General features: G+C 37.8%; 1 protein-coding gene across 1 annotated transcript in view; it reads left to right on the forward strand.

Moving 5' to 3' along the window:
- Positions 1-23,637, forward strand: part of CDKAL1 (CDKAL1 threonylcarbamoyladenosine tRNA methylthiotransferase) — a 637,377-nt gene that overhangs the window by 367,767 nt on the left and 245,973 nt on the right. The window contains exon 10 of the mRNA XM_028107487.2: positions 21,102-21,268. Within this exon, the coding sequence (XP_027963288.1) occupies positions 21,102-21,268 (167 nt within the window). The remainder of the gene's footprint in view (positions 1-21,101; positions 21,269-23,637) is intronic.

Here is a 23,637-nt window from a genome sequence, read left to right on the forward strand (position 1 = left end):
AACCTGAAGTACATATGAGCTAGTGTCCCAGATTCAAAATGTCTAGGGCATATTGTCTTATCTTGAAGATAATATCTACAGAAGTCAGCCAATATTCATTACATCTGGTAAGTGAAAGTGATGCCTCCTCCCCCACCTAATTTTAATCCTATACAGCAGAGATGTAGCCTCTCCTTATTCTAGCATTTGTCAGAATAAATCCTGGCAGTTCCAGAAAACGTGGAGGGTTCCCAGGAGACGTTGAGTGGATCCTCACTTAAGGTCAGAACTTAATAGGATGACTTTCCTTAGCATAGTAACAACAGATGTCTTGAATGTATGCAGCCACTCATCTGCTGGTTTTCTTTGGGGAGGGGTCACGTAGAGGTATCCTGTTCTTCCTGGTGATAAAGGCTAGCCTTTGGAGGAAGGATACTGGTCTACAGAGCAGTACAATGTAGGAGAAAATGGAAGGGAGAACCCAGAAGAGCAGAGATGGTCCCCAGCAAGAGGAGAAGTAGGAAAAGTAAGATTTACTCAAGAAGGCAGTGAGATAGGGATATTCTAACAAGGGCAGTTATTCCTGAGGAAGGAATGGTGGCAGTTTGGATGTTTCCTGTGAATCTTAACCTTGTTTCACCTTTTAATAATCTTTTTGTATTTTGCTATTAGTAGCAGTGATTTTTGCTTTTTATTTGGCTTATTCTTTTATTTCCATAATCATCAAAGTAGGGTGTTTTTGTTTTTGCTTATTTTTGTAGCAGGCATGGCATAGGCTAATTCATTATTTTTGTCTTTAATGTTTGCTGGCAAACACCAGCCCTGAAGATCTGCCCATGTCCACCTCAGAGGTCAGTAGCAAGTGTGTTCTCCTCCATTGGAGATGGGCTTTGAGGCCCCTAGCCGCACCTACATGGCATCCAAGCACCAACTCACGTCATGTCTACTCTCCAGACCCCAAGAATACAAGGAAAAAAGGCTCTGATTTGGCACATTTGTTTTCAGGGTGTCAGCTCCTGGCTTATGATTTCAGTACGTATTTAAATACTGTGAAACTGTATTTTCTTTTTTCCTTTTTTTTGATCTATCTTCATAAAGTTGGTTTAGAAGAAAATTTCTATATCAAGTTGTTTGGATTTTCTGAATCAAAAGTGTAAGTGATTTCTGGACTTCTTTCTTGACATAAAGTGCCAAGAAAAGCTGCATTAAAACAAAAAATCTAATTTTTAAAACACTTAATGAGTTAAAAAGCAGACCCAAACCAAACTAATGAAAGCTATTTAGTTCTCGAGAAGTCAGTTGAAGTGGTTTTAAGCATTTATTTCATTGCTTTTTTAACTCCTTGACTGTTAACACTATAAATGTGAATCTGAGAAAAATTAACTTGTTTTTGAACTCTATAAAAAGTATTTTTTTTCTTTTAATTAACTTTATTGTTTTTAAAGCCCTGTATCAAGTTCTATTTCTGTGCTTGGGTAGTTCTCATTTGCAAATGGGGCAGTTTCTGCGTACAGGTCTGAATAGGCTATGCCACAATTATCCTTTTTATTGTAACTTTACTGTCAAAGAAGTAGTTTTCTTCTCCAAATGGAAATTCCAGAGTAACTCAAATGCCTTAGTAAACATACTGTCATTTCCAATTTCCAAAGGCAATGGCCCCTGGTCAGCAAACAAAACCTGTGTTGAGACCTGGAATGGGCCCACATCCCCTCATTATTACTTTGGTATCTCACATAATAGTAACAGTTGCTAGCATTTGTTGTTTACTCTGTGCCTGGTGCATGGGGATTGTTTTGTATGGATTATTATCTCATTTAATCTTTACGGCAACCCTGTGAGGTGTGGGTATAATTTTCTTCGTCTCGCAGCTGAGGAAATCTAAGCTCAGAGCCATGTAGTTGACCTACTCAAGGCTGCCTAGCTAGTAAATGGTAGGGCCAGAATTCTAACCCAGGCTGACTCTAACATGAGTCACTGTGCTATACTAATACATAGGGATATACATTTGTTGAGATGTATGTAATGTTTTCCAGTTGTAAGTAATTTTTTAAAAGATTTATCCATGAGAGGAGAGAGAGGGAGATAGAGAGAAAGCAGGGGGAGGGGCAGAGTGCAGGGGAAAGAATCTCAAGCAGACTGCCGCTGAGTGTGGAGCCCCACGTGGGGCTCAATCCTGCGACCTACAATATCATGACCTGAGCAGAAGCCAAGAGCCAGATGCTTAATGGACTGAGCCACCCAGGTGTGCCCCTAGTTACAACTCATTTTGAAGCCGCTTCAGCTTGGAGGAGAAATGATAATAATTGGCCTTGCTTCAGGTATCAGGTCCTGTGCAACCTAGAAAATTTTGCTGGAAATCTTACTGGAAAATCTGCTGTCATTGAATTGTAACAATCCCAAGTCATTATGCCCATTTTACAGACAAGACGTAGGAGATAGTAATATGCTCGTTGTCACTGGCAGATAAGGTGTCCGCCAGGGGGTTGTGAGCCTGGTCTGGCAGCTGGCTGCCTCCCACCAAAGCTATTCTACCATAGCTGGGTGAGAACTACTCAGACAGGCCACACAGAGATTAGAGTGCAGTTCAGTTCTTTTTAAAAAGGTGTGCTGGTATTTTTCTCTGTGGTATCTGACTATCTTTAGAACACTTTCTAGGGATTTCCTACCCACAGACATAGGAAAAAAAATTTGTTTTAAAATTTGCTGTTGCCTAGAAAGTTACATATGTGAAGTATTTCCCTCCTTTCTTACCCATCACTTTCCTTCGATTAGCAAATCTTAGTTAAGTACTTAACATGTGTGGTAGTCATTGTGTGAAGAGCTGAGAGCACCTAGATGAATACAACACACACCCTTACCTGAAAGAACCTCGAAATGTTTTTTTGCATAATTGCCGTGTACAGTTTGCTTCGACGTTCACAGATGAGTAAAAATTCACAAAATCTTCAGGGGATTGATTTTACAGTACAGATTGTCTCCATGTATTTAATAGGCATCTCAAACGTTGAGTTCTGTCTCTCTGCTTTAGTACTCACAGACCCATAGAATCTTCCATCACTGCGTCACGTACTTAGCTCTTCCAGTTCTGTGTCTTTTGACTGTTGCGGAATGCCTGTATAGCATGGGATCACACAGACCATTTGCAGACTCTTTTTAAGAATCTGGAGCCTGGGGCACCTGGGTGGCTTGGTCTGTTGAGTGTCCAACTCTTCACTTCAGCTTAGGTCGTGATCCTGAGGGTTGTGAGATCCAGCCCCACGTTGGCCTCCACGCTCAGTGCAGAGTCTGCTTGTCCCTCTCCCTCCCCACACTTGCATGTTCTCTCTTTTCCTCTCAAATAAATAAATAAATAAATAAATAAATAAATAAGTAAGTAAATAAAATCTTGTTTTTTTTTAATCTGGAGCTTATATTCCTTTTGGGGATTAATAATTGGGAAGTGTGAAATCATAGTATAAGTGTTAACTAAATTCAAGGAGGGAGTTTTAAAAGTCTTGTAAAGGTGTGAAATTTTTTTTTTTCTTTTTTAGGATTCTGTAACTAAATATATTTAAGTTGTTGCTGTATACTCTCATGACCCCTGACCTAGCATTTCTCTAAGTGTGGTGATCAGGATTGCCAGGGTACATGGTCTTGGACATCTCAGACATCTCAGACCTACTTCATTAGAATCTTGCCCACCTTTCTCCCTTGATTTTTTAACGTGCTTTGGGGGATTCTTAAACAGTAGCAACTGAGACCTATTTTCTTGTCGATTTTGTCTGTATTTAAGCAGAAGCAGAAGAAACTCTGGTTTGGGGTAAAAAAGAAATTGCAGAGGGATTCCTGATGCCTTGTGAGCCCTAGAGGAAGCTTCCATAGATCTCTGTAAATTGAGTTGATGCAGTGCCATTTGGCCCGACAACTTACCTGCCTTCCTTAACTAGCGGGAGTTTCTTCAGTGGCTTTAAGTAGGATCAGGTTGGACTCCCCTAAATCCAAATTCCAGTCTTGAGGACTCTCACTTCTTAGAGAACCTAACTTCCCAACCAACACTCAAAAATGTTCCCTTAAAAATGGTGGGAGAGTATTTCTACTTAGTTCCAAAGAGACCCCTTGTTTTGATGAATTCTTGTAATCTTCACAAGCTCCTCTTGGGGGAAACTAGCCAACAGTGTTAACTTTTATTACATATACACTTGCTGTGAGCCAGACCCTCTACTAGATATTTTTTGTGTTACTGAATTTAAATTCTTACTGACTTTAACAGTTACGTGGAAGGGTTATTATTTATCCTCAGGTCAACTTGCCCAAAGACATCGAGTCAAAGGAGCTAGGAATCAAACTTTGGTTGGCTAAATTCAAAACCGAATAAATGGAAGACTATGCTTCCCACTCTGAATCACAAAAAAATCCATCCCATGAAGCCACCACCTTTCCAAACTTATAATCAGCAGAGTAGCACTGAATGAAAGGACTGTCTTCATCTCTCTTGAAAGAGGGTCACCTCCTTTCTGAATTTAAGTGTATCCCTTACCCAGGAGAATATAGTACCATTTGCCTCAGGGCAATAAGATAATTGTTTGGTCTTTCCTTCTGGCTCTTACAGGATTAGAATAAACAAAGGTGATGTTTATGTCAATAACGTTATTTAGCCAAAAGGTGACACTGTCAATGTGAAGGAATGGCTTGATGCTAGTTGACTCTAAGAAAGCGATGAGATATTTATGAACTAAAACTGGAGACTCAAAATTAAGAATGCCTCTGTAACTGTAACTTTAGCACATTTGCCTGAATGTTATAATGTATTCACTGTAAAGTCTAGAAGCCTTATAAATACATGACTGGCAGTCGCCTCAGGCAGAAATCTTTTACTGATGCAATGAGATAAAAGTAATTAAGCTACATGTAGACTGATGGGTAATTAAATCCATGTGAAGCATTTTGTAACTAATTGCTATGTTCTAATCACAGATTGCTTTCTATTTGTCAAGGTAAGTGTATATAATTACACAGTCCTTATTTTCTTTAATCTGAAATCATCCCAGTTGGGTGAATATTTTTAAGCACTCTGAGTCTTAGAATATTTGGTGCATTTCTTGCATAAAGGTAATTTGCATATTTTATAATTTGAGGGCCTTTTATAGTAAAATAGCTTTTAGTGTCACAGCAGTTCTGTGGTCAATAACAATTTCTACAGTCTAGGTTCATTGTTCAATTTTTAATTTATTTTTTAATAGTAAGGCCAGTTTGTTATTTACTGAATGCCAGTAATGTTCAGAGCTTTCCATGGACTGTGGTACTAATCACAGTAGCTTGAAAAGACCAAGGATCAGTAAGTAGATTTAAAATAGAATATTTCAAATGACTCCAGTAAAATAAATAAATAGCTTTGGGGTGGGAGAGTCTCTGGATGGGAGCTCAGCACGGGCCCAAGATAGGACTGTAACTACTCTCGAGGCGGTTTCTGGAAACAGGCCTGGAGGGGATTTCCTCTCCTGGTGGGAGCAGAATTTTGGATGTGGACACCCACTCAAAGTTTGTTTTTGTTGTTGTTGTTTGTGTTTTTGTTTTTTTTAATACAAGTTGCCTCTGCTGCTACATGACACTAGACAGTGTGCTTCTGGGACGCAGGACCTGTGTCTTACTCATCTTTGTGTTCTAGGCATGGTGCCTGGCAAACGGATCTCACTTGGTTAATATTTGTGGAATGACTATGAGGAATATGTTGACCAAGAGGGAATCCACGATCATTTTCTGCCGGTCATCTTCCTTTGTGAACTTCCCTTTCTCATTCTCTACGTGGGGAGATCTTTAAGGCATATTATAAAGTCATTGCATTAAAAAAAAAAAAACCTGTATTTAATTCACTTTTTATACATGCTTTTTATTAGATTAACTGTGTAACGTCTTTCTTTTTATTTTTAATGACTTTTAATAGCCTGCAGTTTGTAATGAATATTCCTTAACTTTAGTCTTCTCTAAGTGATAACTGTTATGAGGAAGTATGGTTTCCTAAGGCGACATTGCAATGTAATTATTAGGGGGCCAGACACTTCCCCCCTCTTCCTTCCCACTGTCTTTCCTCCAGCTGTTAAAGCTGTCCCGTATGGTGTACAGAGCTGGGAGTCTTCAAGCTGCACCCCAGACCTGCTTCCCTGCCCTCTAACCTGGAAGAGCTTATTGACAACCTGCCAGCGATTTGATTCTTTTTCAGATATAAATGCTGTGTTGATTCCTTTACACCACTGTACCTCATCCCATAGTTTCTTTTCGTATTAATGCATATAACAATAAGTATAAGTGTAATATATTTTATCTTTGTTCCGTCTAAGTTTAATACCTCAAGAGTACAGAATATTCTTAGCCATTGCTAAGGCTTCTCATATATAGGTTCTTGTCCTGGTAACCAGTTCCTTGCCTCGATGTTTTTGCTTTTTAACTTTTACTTTGAAATAATCCAGACTTACAGTAATGTTGCAAAAATAGTACAGAGAGTTAGCATTCACCCTCATCCACCCTGCTCAAATGTGAATTATCTTCCCTGACCCTAGTACAATGATCAATACCAGAAAACTAACAGTGATCCCGTTGTCCCACTAAACTCCTTCTTCTGGTCCAGCATCCAGTTGGGGAGGCCATCCGACGTGTAGTCATTATGTCCCCACGGTCTCCTAACCCCCATCTGGGGCAGTACCTTGTCCTTCCTCAACTTTTACAACACTGATATTTTTGAAGGGTGTGTACTGGCCATTTATTTTACAGAGCCTCTCTCAATTTGGGTTTGTGTGATGCTTTTGCATGATTAAATTCAGATTATGTATTTTTGGCAAGAGTACCACTGAATGATACTGGGCACTCTTCAGGTCATCCAGGTACATGATGTTGAGATGTCTCACTACAGGGGGGTTCATTTTTATTACTCAGTTAAGATGGTGTCTGCCAGGTTTCTCCCCTATGAAGTTCATTTTTTTCCTCAATAAGTACCTTGCAGGGATGAACTTCAAGACAATGCAGTTACCTTGTCTCTCTTCAACTCTTGCCCACCAACTTTAACATGCATTGATGATTCTGACCTCCCAACGATCATTACCATGGTGTTTGCCAAATGGTGATTTTTCTATCTTTTCTCTTACATTTAGTAATTGGAATTATATTATCAGGAAGATCTGTGCTTTTTCCTTTACTTATTTATGTAATTGTGGACTCATGGATATTTATTTTATTCTGTGCTTCAAATTTCATTACTATCATTATTTATATTACTGCTCAAATTGTCCCAGATTGGCCATTTGGCAGTGTCTCAGGCACTTACAGGAGATACATCAGTGAACAAGACAGATGAAAATCTGTCGCTTTCATTCTAGTTGGTGGGGTGGAGAGACAATATTCAATAAACATAATTAGAAATCAATTATATAGTATGTTAGAACAAGCCACTTTTCTCCATTTTTCCTTCTGCCTCCTCCCCCTTGCGGCTATCTATATTCACTGAGTAATTTTCTCTGAATGGATACTGTTGGTCATCTTTAAAATAAACAATGAATGAAAGAGACCCTCTCTGGGACCTCACCTTCATCCATCACCAGCTGAAGTCAGATGAAATAACACAAAAGAATGAGGAAATTTCCAATTGAAAATAATTTTTTTTTTTATGAGGGTTTTGTAGAATATTTAAGTGAACTCAGGTTTGAAGTATCAAAATGGTGTTCCCTGGAAGAGATTATCAGACTTGGTAGAAGTAAATTGAAGCATTTAAAAAACTTAACCAATATACTTATAAAAAAATAACAATAATTTTGCTGTAATGGGCTGAGTTTGGGCCAGGGCAGTTACCGCAAGTACTCTGTTTTCTTCTTAAATCATTTCTCCATAGTTGGACAATACCACAGTGATAGGTAGGTTGCAGGAATGGAGGGAAAGGTGGAGAGTTTCCTTGTAACGGTTTCATGGAGGGCTACTGGGGGGTAGTAAATGTTAGTTTTTATTAAGTTAGTATGAGTGGTTTGGTTATGATATTTCCTTTTTTCTCAGAGAAGAGTTGTGTTAATCAGACTTGTAAATTGGGAGCTTTTAAAAAGTTTCCTATTCAAGTCATGCCCTGATTAAGAATAGATGGGTTACATATCTTACCCATTTTCTATGTTTGTTTTCTCATTTTAAAGTTATAAGATAAATAATGGTTTACTCTTGGAGGCAATTTGTAGATCTTTGAATATCTCATGCTTGGGAATGCTATTTGTGTAAAAACTACATTATTGAACATATATTTTGGTAGTGAGAATTAAGGATTCAGGGAATTTTTAACTAAAGCTTTTGGTGTGTTTGTTTTTGAAGTAGGCTCCACACCCAGCGTGGAGCCCAGTGCGGGGCTTGAACTCACAACCCTGAGCTCAAGACCTGAGATGGAAACTTAACCAAAGGAGCTGCACAGGTGCCCCTAAGTATAGGTTTTTTTTTTTTTTTAAGATTTTATTTATTTATTAGAGAGAATGAGAGAGAGAGAGCACATGGGGGGGGTGGTTCAGAGGGAGAAGCAGGCTTCCCGCAGAGCAGGGAGCACGATGCGGGGCTCGATCCCAGGACCCTGAGATCATGACCTGAGCCGAGGCCAGATGCTTAACGACTGAGCCACCAGGTGCCCCTCCCCTAAGTATAGTTTTCAATAGATTAATGATCTTGGTATGTTTTTTTTAATATTGTGAACTATTTAAAATGTGCAAGTCAAAGATGACTTCAAACATAACACAAAATGGTTGTAGAATTGAGAGTTTCTTAATGTCATTTTTTATTTATTAACTTTAATATTTTGCAGTTTTCTTAAAATACAGCAACACAATCAAGTAGATAGAAACAAGCATATGTAAATGAAGTATAAAATATATAAGGTATAGCATCTTATATCTATCAGGTTATTTAACTGAAGAATTTTTAGTTTTTCTTGATTATTTTGGAGAAAGTATAATTTATTAATAAAGTTCATATTCTTTCAGTTCTTCACTGCAGACAGTTCTATAGTCTATATAACAGTGCTGTCCAATCAAAATGTAATGTGAGCCATGCATATAATTTAAAACTTTCTGGTAGCCATGTGAAGAAAAGTTGAAAGATAGAGGTTAAATTTATTTTAGAAGATACTTTAACCCAGTGCATGCGTATGTAACCATTTCAACTTATAATCAATATGAAAATTCTTAATACTGACATTCTTTTTTCATACTGCGTCTTCAGCATTTGTGCACTTACAGCACGGGTCAGTCTGGACTAATTTATATTTTAAGCGCTCCTTACCCACATACACTGCTGGTTATCATATTGGATAGTGTGGGCTTATACTCCTAATGCGTCTCGTTATGTTATTTATGCATTGTTTTGGTTTTCTTCAGCCATTTCTCATTTCTAATGCTGCTAAAGCTTTCTTTCTTTTGAGATTTTAGTTGGTACTTGTCACGTTGCCACAATTACAGTCAAAGTTGTATAGAGGTTGTCTTTGAGTCACTGAATTGACATAAAAAGTATTATGTTCGAGTTCCTTCCTTGGAAGTTAAGAGATTAATTCTTATTCCTGCCCCGCTACTGGTTATTGTATAACTTTGGGTAAGTCCACTTAATCTTTCTGATCTTCAGAGTCTTTGTTTATAAAATAAAGTGGATAAAGTCTTGCATTTCCTAACTAGACAGTTGTGATTTTTACAATTATCTTTGTGTTTTTTACTCAAATACATTGATTAATTACCCTGATATGCATTGTGTTAGGCATACTACCCAAAACAAAAAAGACCTAATGGAATCTGTTTTCAGTGAATCATGGTGAGTGGCCAGTTGATAGATCATGAAGAGAGAGAAAAATGACCTTAATTCACTCTGAAGTATAGAATTACTAAAGTCTTACATCATATCTGGATATAAACTGGAGAGCCCTGAATTGGAATAATTGGGGCAAGGAAAAAGATGAGGTCATTGGAGTATTGCTTTGTTGTTCTCCTCAGTGTCACCAAACAACTGTATTTTATCTTTCTTTGAAAAGTGGAAAAATAAGAAATAATTTTTACCCCTGTGAGGTAGTTATCTTTAAATGGCATTCACATTTTCTCCTTAGGCTAGAGGAGAGTTAACATTCTATTTTTAAATACTGAATATTAGCTATATAAATTAGCCTCACATAGTAGAATTTAATAAAGGTCATTGCTCTTAATTATGCTTATATAATCACTTAAATTAAAACACACTGACTTCGTTGGTTGATTTAGCTTCTTTCAAGTGTTCTATGAAACAGAAAAAAAGGATGGACTTTACTAATATTTAATCACAGGGACTAATACTTCTCGTTCACATTTTAAATTATAAAACATTTCCAAAATATATAAAACTAACACAATTAATTAGAAGCTAACACAGTTTAAAAAATTACTAGCTGTACCAAATTTTAATATTTTATCATATTCAATTCAGACTTTTAAAATAAAAAAAATAATTAAAGATAATATTGAAGCCTGCTGTGTGTATCTTTCCATGATTCCATCAATAGTTCATTATAATTCCCATCATTTCTTCTTTCTATTTTTCCTGTCTTCTCCTGGATTGCGTATTCCATTTTATCTCCACTAATGCCTTGTAAGTGATATCTCTGTTTGATTGATTGATTGATCGTGGGTTGCTCAAGGGTTCAGATATACACATTTAACTTATCCCAGTCAACCTTTAAACAATGTGTCACTCTTTCACTATAGCATAAGAACCTTATAACTGTACACTTCCGTTTCCTCCTTCCTTCTCCTTTTTGTATTATTGTCTTTTTTTTTTTTTTTTTTTTTTGCTTATAGACCCCACAATATATTGGTGTTATTTTTGCTTTAAACAGTCCAATTGTATTTTGAACTGATAAAAAGTGAGAAAAACAGCTTTTCTGTGTACCCACAAATTTACCAATTTCTGGTACTGTTCTTTCCTTTGTGTATTTTCTGGTGCTTTTCTTTCCATCTGGAATCATTTCTTTTCTGCTTAAAGATCTTTTTTTCTTACTCTTTAGACTAATGGTCTGCTGGTAATGAATTCCCTCAGCTTTGTCTGCAGTCTTTATTTTGCCCTCATATTAATAGCTATTTTTTTTGTTGTATTTTCATCAAATACAAAATCCTAGGGTAGTTTTTCAGAGTTTTGAGGATGTCTCTCCATTGCATTCTGGTTTGCACATTGGTGACAAGAAGTTTTCTGTCCTATGTCTGTGCCTCTGTGCAGTGTCTTCCTCACCCCCTTCACCCCCAACAGCTTTTAAATTTTCTGTATATTGCTCCTTTTTTTTTTAAGCAGTTTGTTTATAATGAACTTTGGTGTGCTTCTCTTTATGTTTATTTTACTGCGATTGAGTTTCTTGAATTTGTGGCTTATACTTTTCACCAAATTTGGAAATAATTCAGCCATTATTTCAGGGAATCCAATTATGTGTGTTGTGTGATTTGGTTTGGTGTGGTTCTGCTCTGTTCATTCTTACTCTCCGTTCTTCCTCTCTGTGCTTCATTTTGGATAGTTTATGTCACTGGGTCTTCAACTTCATCTCTAGAAGTTTCAATAGGGTCTTTTTCTCGTATCTTCTATTTCTTTTCTTATCACGTTAACATTTTGAGCATATGGACCACATTTACAATAGCTGTTGTAGTGTCCTTGTCTGCTAATTTCATCATCTCTCTCATTTATGACTGTTCCTATTGATTGGTGTTTTTCCTGATTTTAAACATAGTCAGTGTTTTCTTTCCTGTCTGCATGGCTGATAATTTTTGTTTGGATGCTAGACATTTTAAATTTCATGTTGTTGAACATTGGATTTTGTTGTTTTCCTTTAAAACATTTTGGACTTTGTTCTTTCACAGAGTTAAGTTATTTGAAATTACTTTGATCTTTTGAGGCTTTCTTTTAAGGTCTGTTAGTATAGGTCCAGAGCAGGTTCTAATTTAACACAAATTTTTCTCAACTATTAAGGCAAAATAGCCTTCTAAGGACTCTACCCAGTCAGTCATGTATTCTAAGATCTTTCTGTTGGCTTCTAGGAACACAAATCATTCCTGGTCCTCCGTGACTTCTAAGACTTGTGTGGCACACTGCTTTGCTATGATTGTTTCAAACCAGCCTTGGGATTTAGTTTCCTCTTATGCATGTCCAGATAGTACTTAGCCAAAAACTTGAGGGGAGCCCTCAGCTGATCTTTGGATCTCCATCTCTGTGCAACTCTTTCTTCTATAATATTTAACCCAGTGTACTGCAGCTTTTTGAGTTTCAGTCGCTTCCTTCTCAACTCAGCAAGATCACTGGGCTCTGTTTGCTTTCCCCTTTTCCACACTGTGGCTTAGAAAATGCCTTTAGGAAGTAAGATGGTTAATCTATAGGACTAACCTTGTCTGCTTCTTTCAAAAATCACAGGCCTGCACTACCTGTTATTACTCGTCTGATGATTGTTATTTCATACACGTTGTCAAATTTTCTAGTTGTTTATCGCATTGAGGCAATTCCTGTAACAGTTAATCCTTTGTGTGTAGAAATGGAAGTCCTCACTGTGTTTCCTTTTAATTAAAATTTTGTGTTGTCATCAGTATGACCAGAGTCCACAATTTATACCGGATATTATACATTCCTCCACTGAAACACCATTGGTAGATCTAATTTTGATTAGCATAGCTTGGTCAAGTTATAGAGTTGGTTATTGGTATATATGTTATTTTACTATAATGGATGGTAAAATCACCTTTCATTTATACCACCTGCAAGTGTTTATAGTGCTTTCTTTTTAGAAATTTTAAATTGAAGAGATAGCTGATCATTAAAATCTCTGATATGTGGGGTATGTATCAGACCTTCCTATCTGATTATTCTTTCTTCCTTAAGGCACAACTACCTGCTTCTCCATAGAACTTCCAAACTTTTAAATATTTTTTCGTCTTAGAGTTGCACCTTATTCTTTCATTATGTAGGAACAGTGCTCACCACCTGACCCCCCCTTTTTTTTTTACTTTTTATTCACCAGAAAAAAATATATCTTCAGATTTCCATAACATCAGACCTGGAAAGGGCACACTTAAACATTTACAGGACTACTTTAACCCATTTTGTGGTCAGTTGCCAAAGTATAGTAGCTAAAAAGAGCCAACCTGACCTGAATTATGCTATTTATCACTATAGTTACTTGGTGTGTGGGTAGTAGATTCTTGAGGGTGAGACTATTTTTTTCTTTAATGAAGGAAAAACGAATTTTTCCTTTCCTTTTCCTGCCTCATAAGAAAGGATTTTTTTTAACTTGTTCTTATTTGTCCTTCCTTCTGAAATTGTAGCAGTGGTTCAAACTCTGAAGATTGTCTCAGTTTGTGGCAAATGTTGGTTTGTTGGATGTCTACTTAAATGATGTGAAGTGAGAAGCTGGGGGCTCCTTAGGAATCCTTAGGCTCTGTTGAAGGGAGAAGAAATAGAGTAGATAAAAGCTCACCACCACCTCCTTTCCCTCCTTTCCCTCCTTTCCCTCTAGGTGCTACCAGCTAGATGGCATAAATGTGTTACTGGCCTCAGGTTCCTTTTACTTGTTTCTGTTTAATTTTGAGTCTGATTTCAGGCATTTTGGTCAATTATAAAAAATTGTCCCTCCAAAAAAGCAAAAGAAAGTAATTTTTTTAGACAGACTGGACATTGACATTATCTGTTACTCCTTTTCCTGTTTCTACTTATATAACAAATATAGTGATTTGAGAATTCTGAAATGGCACCGAATATTCATGAGCTTAAACATGAAAATATCTTAAAGCACAGTTATTGATAGCTTTCACTAGCAAGTATAATATACATGTTGCATATTCATTGCCTGTGACAGTGAATAGGTTATCAGCATGTAATTTTTGTTCCCTTGGCTCTGCTTGGTGAGCTTGAACCTCTTGCAACCACTTATGCCCCCACTGGCTCCCATCTTATAATTCTTTTTCACCACAAATTCCTCTCTTCCACCACTTCACCCCAACCACACTGACCTCGTTGTGGTTGCTTGGGAACGATAAACATGCTGATGCTGGATCTTACATTTCCTCTGCTGCAAGTGCCCTGCCTGCAGCTAAATGCACATGGTGCACTTACCGCCTTGGTTCATTCAGGGTTCGTGTCATCCCGAGTCTTCCTCAGCTACTCCTCGTCAAAAATAACAACGTCCTGACCCAACTGCTTTATCATTCATTCTTTATCCTTCTTTTAAACATCTTATAGCACTTACTTATACTTGACAGTATATTATTAAGTTTATTGTATCCCTTGCATGAATAAATTTCATTTAAGATCTAGCACAGTGTCTGGCACATTATAATACTCAACAGATACTTGCCAGATGAAGAATGAGCGATGAATGGATGGATGGATGTTGCTTTATTTGTATTAGGACACCTAAGCCGTCCACCTGCTGCACCTTCAAACTGAATATAAGAATGTGATAGAAAGTGAAAAACTGTATCTGCTGTTTAAGCACTTGAAATTATTCATTTATAAGTTTTATATTCAAAGTTGAATTTCCCTAGTGGTAACTACAGAATTTCTGGTCCTATTTGACTATAGATTTGGTGGAGTTCACTTTTGAGAAAGACCTTTAGGACCATAAAACATCAGTCATAAAGATATTCCGTCCTTTTAAAATTTAAGTTCTATTTGTCCTTCATTCTGTAATTGGGTTCATTGGCCCAAGTAATACAAAACGCTTTGCTTCTTTAGTTTCCTTTATGCTCTAGACTATTCTGTAAGTCTTTAACTTAGTCTTGGAATCTAGAGCAATTTTTATCCATCCCCATGATCACCGGATACTAATCTTTTTCTGCACACAAGGTGCTGTGTTGTAGGCATCTTGTTCCTTTCTTTTTTCCCTCTTCCGACTTCCTTTTGTATCTGTAATATTTGGACTTCTGGAAGTTGAGGCTGTTGTGATTTTTTTAAAGACAATATGACATCTTTCCACATATCCTGTTAAAATACCACAGGGCCCATTCATAGACATTGCTGTCTGTATCCTCTCTAGGGGTATTAGAGAAGACCATATATGGCTTAAAACACACTGTGGGATTAAGAGGATGAACTTAATCTGCCTCGTTGAGGTTTATTGCTGATTTTGGAGCCTTAGGAGTCAGATGCCTTGTTTTCAGAAAGTATGTCATCCTTTTGTGGTGTTTAGTTTGTTTTTAGCTTTCCGTTATTTCCAGATTCTTGTAGAAGTGTGAAAATAAACAGTATTCTCTCTGATTATGACCTTTCGAAAGAAATAAACAGGTTGCTTTTGTTTAGTGACAACATGATCAGTTTATGTCAACCACTCTTTTCCGTGTAGTGCTGTGATCACAGAGGACAGGATGCTCTGCAAATACTCTGCTAACTCTTGCTATTAAAGCAATAAAAACGGTAATTTTAAAGTTTAATTGTCTTGTGGATAATTGACCTATCCGAACTTACCTATAAGTGGAAAATCTTACTTTTAAGTAAAAGAAAAAAAAGTTTGTATTCACTTGCTCTGCTCTCCAGCTATCACTATCGGGTAATAGGGAACTTTAAGCAAGACTGATAATCTTACGGAGAATGTAAGAGCCCATGCAACACACTTGGCCACATTCAAGCTGCATTTCCATTTCCATATTGTCCGAAGAAAATTTAATTTGTTATTTCCTTGCTGCCTAATACAGAACCTAGTATACTCCTGTCCACACACTATGTACATCCGTATGTATATGGAACCAAAATTTATTGAGTGCTTCCTATGTGTTATGCAGTGTAGTAATCCTTAGGCATATATGTATTAGTAAGGTTTTGGCACCTGCCTGGAGATGCTTATATCCCATCAGGGGAAAGAAACAAATCACTAACTATAATGCTTTGTGATACAAAATATTACACAAGATGCTTGGGAGCACAGAAGAGGAGCATCTAAATTAGTCTGGGTGGTCAAGAAAATTTCCCTTAAGATTGTATTCATGATGCAAAGAACAGTGGAAGGCATTTTAGAGGGAAGAGCACATGCTAAAGCACAGAGTCCTGAGCTGCAGGACTTGCAGAAGGAAATTCAGTTTGGCTACAGTGAGAGTGATGTCCAGTGTTAGGTTTGCCAAGAGCAGTGATTGTATTGTGATTATGAGAGAGAATGTTCTTGGTCTTGGGAGGTACATGCTGACATAGCTAGATTTAAAGTGTCACAATGTCTGCAACTAATTCTCAGGGAAGAAAACAAAAAAACCAATCATGTGTGTTTATCCGTACAGAGAGAGAAAGAGAGAGTGAGTGCACTCACAAATGTGACAAACTGTTGTTCCGGAGTCTGAGTGAAGGAGATGTGTGTATTAGGTGTACTACTGTTGAAATTTTTCTATAAATGTAACATTGTTCAAAATAAATGTTAGCAAAAAAACACCTTCGTGCCTCTGATAACTTTTGTTAGTTTGCAAAAATAGTATAAACGATATAGTTGAAGAATTAGGTAATTGATACTTGTCTTTATTGGTGGTATGTCATTGTTCTATCCAGGATAGCCATGGTTGGTCCTGTTATGATGCTATCTTTAATAATATTGTCACTTCAGGGTTGTTTTTTTTTTATTGGAAAGAGTTTTTTATAAAACTCTTGCGCATCCAATAATAGGATTAGGAGGGACCGAAGAAGATATGTCTAATTCCCTATTAAGTGAATAGATTAATTAGGTGGAGGACTGTCTATATATATTATTACTTAAAAACATCACCATTGATGAAATTTTCATGACCCTTCAAATGCGTAAAAAGAGTCATAGTTATTTGTGAATTTTCTAAGTGGTTTTTTTTTTTTAAGAAAAAACAAAAACCCATAAAAATCTAATTAATGTGCCCTTGTCACCCTTAAAAGAGAGCTTCAGGAATTAAGAGCAGAGAATTGAATGCGTATTAAGTAAATACAACATAATGTATGTTTAATTCATACTCCTTATTGGCCTTCGAGGAGGCTGGAGATCGAGTGCTGGAATGGGATGGTGGAGAAAGCGGACGAAGGGGAGGGTAAGGGCAGGGATGAAGGGAGCCAGAGAGAGAGGAGAGCAAGCATGTTCTGAGGAAGAAACACTTGGCAGATTTTGAGGTGACTTTTTTATTCTGTGTCACGGGTAAAGATTTTCTGGCTCTCTGGTGCTCTTTAACTTTCGATCCCATTAATCACTGTTTACAGTTTTCCTGTTTTTGTAATCCTTACTTTTAGAGGCTCTACTCCCAGTGGAATAAATGAATCACCTTAGTATGGTAGAAATTTTCCAAATGATAAAGCAAGAGCCACTGAAGGAAAAAGTCAGTTCTCTGATTAGATGAAATCAGTCTTTGCCCATATTTTCATCTGTTAAAGGGAAGCCCCTACATAGGACAAGTTACAGTGAGTCCTGAGCTTTTGAAATTGAGTTTTGGCAAAGTTTGATTTTTCAAAAAGGATTTTCTTTGTTGTGAGACTCTTTTATTTGAGGATATTATCTTTCTGTCCTCTGTCATCTCAAATTACTGTGGAGCAGAGATCAGAATCCAGCTGTGGAGGTTGTTCTCCGTTCGGGGAGAAATACCGTGTGTTTCAACTATAGGCTGATCCGTAATTACTTGGGTAAAATGATAATGGATTCTAATAACTGAACTTTTTAGAGGATTTTCCCTGGTGAGATGCATTTCATTCCTTCCTAGTATTTGCTCATCTTTTCACCAGAATTAACAACAACAAAAGGGAGGTAGATGATTTGATGAAACTTACGTTCATTAGAAAGGGCAAAATGAACAATTTCAGGAAAACAAACAAAAATCAGATGGATGAAAAAAATCAGATCAGATGGAAAAAGTGAAATCTCTCCTCCGATGCTTATAAAAAGCTAATTTCTGTCTCCCACTTTTCCACCTCCTACTTTCTTTTTTTGCACGTATTTATTTTTACAGGCCTGGGAGTTTTTACTGGGCATTCACTACTCTTATCTCAGTTCTTCCTGCTTGCGTCTCTTTTTTATTTTTGTGTGTTTGTTTTTCTGACATGTGTTCATCAAAGTCCACGTTGGAGCGCAGTCTGGGCCTATCTCATTGTAGCTGACATCATCCTCACTCTGAGCCAGCCCAGCTCGCCTCTCATTCTGGTTTCTGAGGCTGTGTTCTCCAGTCCCTACCCACTCCGCCTCCACCACTGATAGGGATGTATGTGAGGTTCCCAGGGTGTCTGTTAATGTCCCCTTGCCAGCTCCTGGATAATGGCCAGTGTTAGCTCACGGAAGCTTAATGATGAATCCATATCTGTCATGAGCTGGAATTGATGCAGGGCACATAGTAGGTAAGGGCTTAATAAATGTTTGATAGACCAATAAAGAAATGAATGTGCAAAGGAGTATAGCTCATAACTGAAGTCCTTAAGGAGTGAAGCTGTTTAGGCAAGCCCTTCTGTCCATAAGTATAGCCAATTAAGTGTGCAGCTAGAAGCATGCATGTGTCCCAGGCTCCATTAGTGATCACAGACTGCAGCCTTCGCTCTCCCTGGTGAATTCATATGCGAGCTGACCTGACAGGAACTGCTTGCACAGTGAGTAATCACAGGACTTCCCAGAGAAAAGGATGTCAGGGTGGGGATTCTGCATTTAGCTTCACTGTTTGTATGAAATGACTTTCTATAGCCTAACGATTTGAAGGATCAGAACTCATTGGAATTCTTGAGATAGAACCTTGCAAAATCTGACTTTCTCACGTTGATTAAGAGCAAAACCATCTCTGACAAATCAGGGGATAGAATTGGCAAGGCCCAATTCTCCGAAAGTCCTGGGGGTTCACATTTTGCACATGTGCTCTCATTTCATTGTGTTTTAACCCAGGTTGCTATTATATAGAGCATTTTAGCAGCCTTGATCTTGGAGACATCAAGACCATTATTCCTGTTGTTGCTGATTTAGTGTTACAGCTGCTTCCTCTTTATGTGATTTAATTTGGAGTTTCAGCCCACCAGGGGCCATCGGTCCCCACCTTTCCATGCTTTTCTGCAGGGATGTTATCTCCGTTCCTATCCATAGCGATCTTCCCCCTTCTATGTTCATCGAGCAACAGCAAGGCACTGTTCCAGGAGCTCGCGCTCCCTACATAAGGCGTAATATGGAACCATTTGGATGGAAAAATTATAAATTAAAATTATTCTGTTCATTTAAAAATATTCATATTGTGTTGCTCAAGTGCCAGTAACTGGAAAATCATGGATAATGTCCTGTTTTTATAACCTCCTTCCGAGTGTTTTAAAATCCATATGTTGTTACTTTAGTCATCTCTTTTCCTGGAGTGGATTTTGTGATAAGATTAAAAACAACCCCCCCCCCCCAAAAAAGGTTGTAGGAGTCCACTGTCTGATGGTATATGTAATATTCAAATAAAGATGGTACCACTAATTGCAACCCTTCTTTATTTTAATAGAAAAATATTTACTCCATGTATGGAGAGTATTTATAAAACTGTCAGGCTACAAAGGTAACCTATGAACATGGCAGACTATTTCTTTTGAAGAGAAAACTTTTTATTAAATGATTAAAGCTAAGCAAATTTTTATTGATTTCTGGAACTACACGTTTAATTGAAATAAAGAAAACCCATATATTCGTAGCACTACTGATTTGCAGATACTGGAAACATCTTCAACTTTTTAAATAGGGCTGTTTTTTGTTTTTTTTTTAATACCTCCAGTTCTCTATGTGAAGTTATTCATTCTTTAATTTCAGGAAACTAAAATTTTATTTCTATCCTTGTATTTTCTGTGTTGTATGGGTGTGTGTGAGGATGTGCATGTCTCAGAAAGATAGACCCGTAGGGAAAAGTGAAACATGTTGTTATGTGGTTTGGCTGGTTTTTGGTAAAGTAAATATATCTCTTATTCTAGAGGAAAGAATAGTTATTGGAGATCTCAGCTTCATGTATATTTTTCCACCTCTGTGGAAGGCATTAAAGAGAGTAAAGGTCTTTACTTTTCTCTTCTCTTTTCTGTAAGTTTTTAAGTTCACATTCACACAAAAGCCACATGTTTTATTTGTTGTCTCTCTTGGCTAAGAATATTTAAATGTATTTTTAAAATTCTTCTCTTCCATCAACTGAAGACAATTTAAAATTATAATTTGAAGACTCTTTCTAGAAATGTATACTTTTGGGTCAGGCTGTTGTCTTTGTGGGCCTGATGTGTGTGCTGAGGTTCTTCTGAAGCAACAAATCACTTTAGCATGAACAAATTTCACAGGGCTATTTGATTGTTGGTCTTAGCTTTGTGTGAATCATTTGGCCTTTTAAAACAGGCTAATCCTTTAATCGAATACTGCTTTCAGAAAGGTTCTGAAAACCTGGGTGGCTCTTGCTAACTCTGTTTTATTCATTTTAAATAATACTAGGTTATCCAGACGTATTTCTTTCTGATTTTTGGAAGGATGTTATTGCAGGCCGTAATATTTGAAGTCAGGATTCTTTATAATAACAATAACAACAAAACGTACAGACATTCTCCTAAAGTCTGATTGATGGAAAATAGGACGCAAGCTGTCAGTAAACAGGTTCTTGGACACAAATAAGTAGTTTATACAGCAACCAACTTCCTTGAGTGCAGCAATACAGAGCATCTACTCTTAATTGAATAAAGAAAACAAATAAGAATAGTTACTGCAGGAGAAATGGGTACCTCATAATTAATAATTTGTGAGTTAAACCTTAACTACACTTGACATTTTTCTTTGGGTTGGTGACAGACTGATTAGTGAGTTAACTCCTGATAGTACCTATTCTGTTCAGTCACTGTTTCAGTTCCAAGGCTTACGGTATTCAATAAAATAGGTATTCATTGTGATGGGATTGTCGCTTTAGTCCTGATCAAAGTGCTTTGGAGGAAGCACGGTTGAACTGATTGGCTGTGAATGTTAATCACTCCATAGGACGCACCGATAATTTACAGCATTGTTGTAACTCTCTGGTGTTCATAAAATGAACTTAATAACCCAGCGCCACCATGGGATAAGCTGCTTTTTCTCTGCAATTGAATACCCAGACTGCCTGCATAATGGTGTTGAGTAATACTGCATTAAAAAGAGTGAGCAGCTGTATGATGAGGGAAACAGCTCTGCAACAGATTTGTTAATTATCTCCTTTGATTCACAGAGGGTGTTTGTGAGATATGGTTGACCAGTGAAGACACAGGGGCTTACGGCAGGGACATTGGCACCAATCTCCCCACACTGCTGTGGAAACTGGTTGAAGTGATTCCTGAGGGAGCAATGCTGAGGCTTGGCATGACAAACCCACCCTATATTTTAGAGCATCTGGAGGTAAGGAAAAGAACCCCATTTCCCTGCTGACACAGACACGAACCAGTCCAAGACAATGTGGCAGCCTCAGCATCAGCACACGGGTTACATTTAAAATCTCTTGCACTTTATTTATTTATTTATTGTGGTCCCATGTTACTAAGAATAAGCGGAGAATTTCAAATCCTCTTCTCGTCAGTCTGCACATCTTGTTTTTGCTTGCTCTCCATTAATTAACGTTGCTTGGATTTTCCAGCGCATGCCATCTCATCACAGTTCTTTGTTTCTTCTTTGCAGCTCCTCAGACTCCCTTTGCATAAATTTGCCTCGGTTCCTTTACTCAGTACCTGGTCTAGTCTAGTTCAGGCGTGCTAAGACATTGCATTAATTTTGCAACCGGTCGTGAGCACGTTATCCAAACTGCTGTGAGCCCAGTCGGTAAGGATACTGGGCTGTAAGTTTGAGGAAATTTTAAATCTCCTCCCTTTGTCTGGAGATAGTTAGGGATGAAGTACAGTCCTAGAGAGACAGAGCTTGATATTCCTCTCCTTGATTCTCTTGCGGTCACTGTGAACACGGAGGGGTTGTGGCAATGGGAGATGCCTGGTCTCATTTGTATCCCTTCCCCGGGTCAGGCACTTACCCTCAAGGAGCTTACTGTGAAACTAGAAAAATGGGCATGTGTACAAGTATCTGGCATTGGATGACAATTGCCACAGTAAATATGAGCAAGAAATAGGGGTATTTAAATGAAAAGTGCTTGCCAAGATCCATGACAGCTATTTGAGGAATAAAATAATTACATTGGGCCCATAGTTATGGATGAGAAATCTAATAACTGCTGTTGGAAAATCATGTGCAAAGTATAGAAGGAGGCACTTATATTTTTATCAGTGTGTTCTTTACAGTTACTTTGTGCAGGAAAAAAAAAGCATTCCCAAATCTAAAAGCAAGCATAGCTGCTAAAATTTAATGCACAAATCCCAACGAAAAGTCAACAATTGCAAAGATTGTTTCTGTTGATTTGATTTGAGGCCTATACTTGTTGAAGTTGTGCTGAAAAGCCTCCCTCATATCAGCAACGTATTTTAGAAATTCTGAAAACAGATTAGGTAGCAGTCTGATTGTTAATTATAAATATACAGTGAAGAAATTCAGCACTTTCAATTTTGTTTTTCACATATTCTCTAGCCAGATCTTTTTAGTAAAGGTATATGATTGATAGGTTAACTTTAGTACTTTGGACAGTGGGGACAGTTAAGATTTACTATTGAAAAATAAGTTGCAGGTGTGTCAATTTATATGTAACCCTTTGACCCAACACTTGAAAAAAGCAAGTGACTTCTCTGTAAAAATCAAATATGGTAAGTCCTGCTGCATTTGAAGTAAAGGTGGGCATCCACCAGGTGATATGCTAGATGTGTGGTTTGAAATAAATCTCGTCGAGGACCAAGGGAACCATAGTACTAGAATCAGCAAAGTTCAAGTAGGGAGTAAACCTAAGGGGGAAAATCATGCATAGGCTCTGAGATGACTGAATAAAGTACCTCTTGGAATAAATTCAGCACTTCAGTTAATTGCAAGGTTACAGAAACGAATGCTGCATTTATAGCAAGTCCTGCTGCTGAGTATCTAAAGTAGTGCTAGAGTTGTTGACCTCCAAACGCAAGCTCCAGGAGAGCTTCTGAAAATCAACAGAAGTTGCTAAACATAGCTTTACACTTTACCTGGAAAAACACCAGATGTTTAGTTCATAGATTGTGGTTGGAGTGATAACAAGTTCTGATTGTCATGACATTACCCTTTTAAAACTCTCGCTGTCAGATATCTGTAATGTTGGCCTTCCCTCCTCCATTGTCATCTTTACAAGGCAAGGACCTTGTCATTTCCATCTCTGGTTGTACCCCACCCAGTGGCTCTTGAGTAAATGAGTGAATCAGGAATGGATAAAGGAAGGGCCTTCTTCAAAAAGTAAATTATAGAGCCCACTCTATAGCCTTGACCTTCCAAGTCTTAACGTTCTGGTCAGGAGAGGCTGTAGAAGATAACAAACTAAATGAACTTCAAGGGTGAGAGTTTGCCCCAAAGGAAGGCACTCACTTCTCTGCTGTACACAAGCTGGGAATCATCCAGCCCTGTTGTACCACACCAAGGGAGAAAGCAATCCAAAGGAGAACAGAGCAAATGAAAGAAAGAAGCCAAGGTACGCAAGAGGAGAAGACCCGTGCCATCTGAAAGGAAGAGCTTGAAGAGTCTTCCTTTGACGCTTGGACAAGACCTTCGTACCTTGGCCTTGGTGGTTCTTCGCATTCTCCTCTGAGCGGGAGAGCCCAGAGCTTGCCATGTTCCCCAGACACACCATTCATTGTGTAACAGGAAAGGGAACTGAG

The sequence above is a fragment of the Eumetopias jubatus genome, unplaced genomic scaffold (assembly GCF_037043125.1).
Source record: "Eumetopias jubatus isolate StellerSeaLion01/CBP00866 unplaced genomic scaffold, mEumJub1_p1.0 scaffold_6, whole genome shotgun sequence".
NCBI lineage: Eukaryota > Metazoa > Chordata > Mammalia > Carnivora > Otariidae > Eumetopias > Eumetopias jubatus.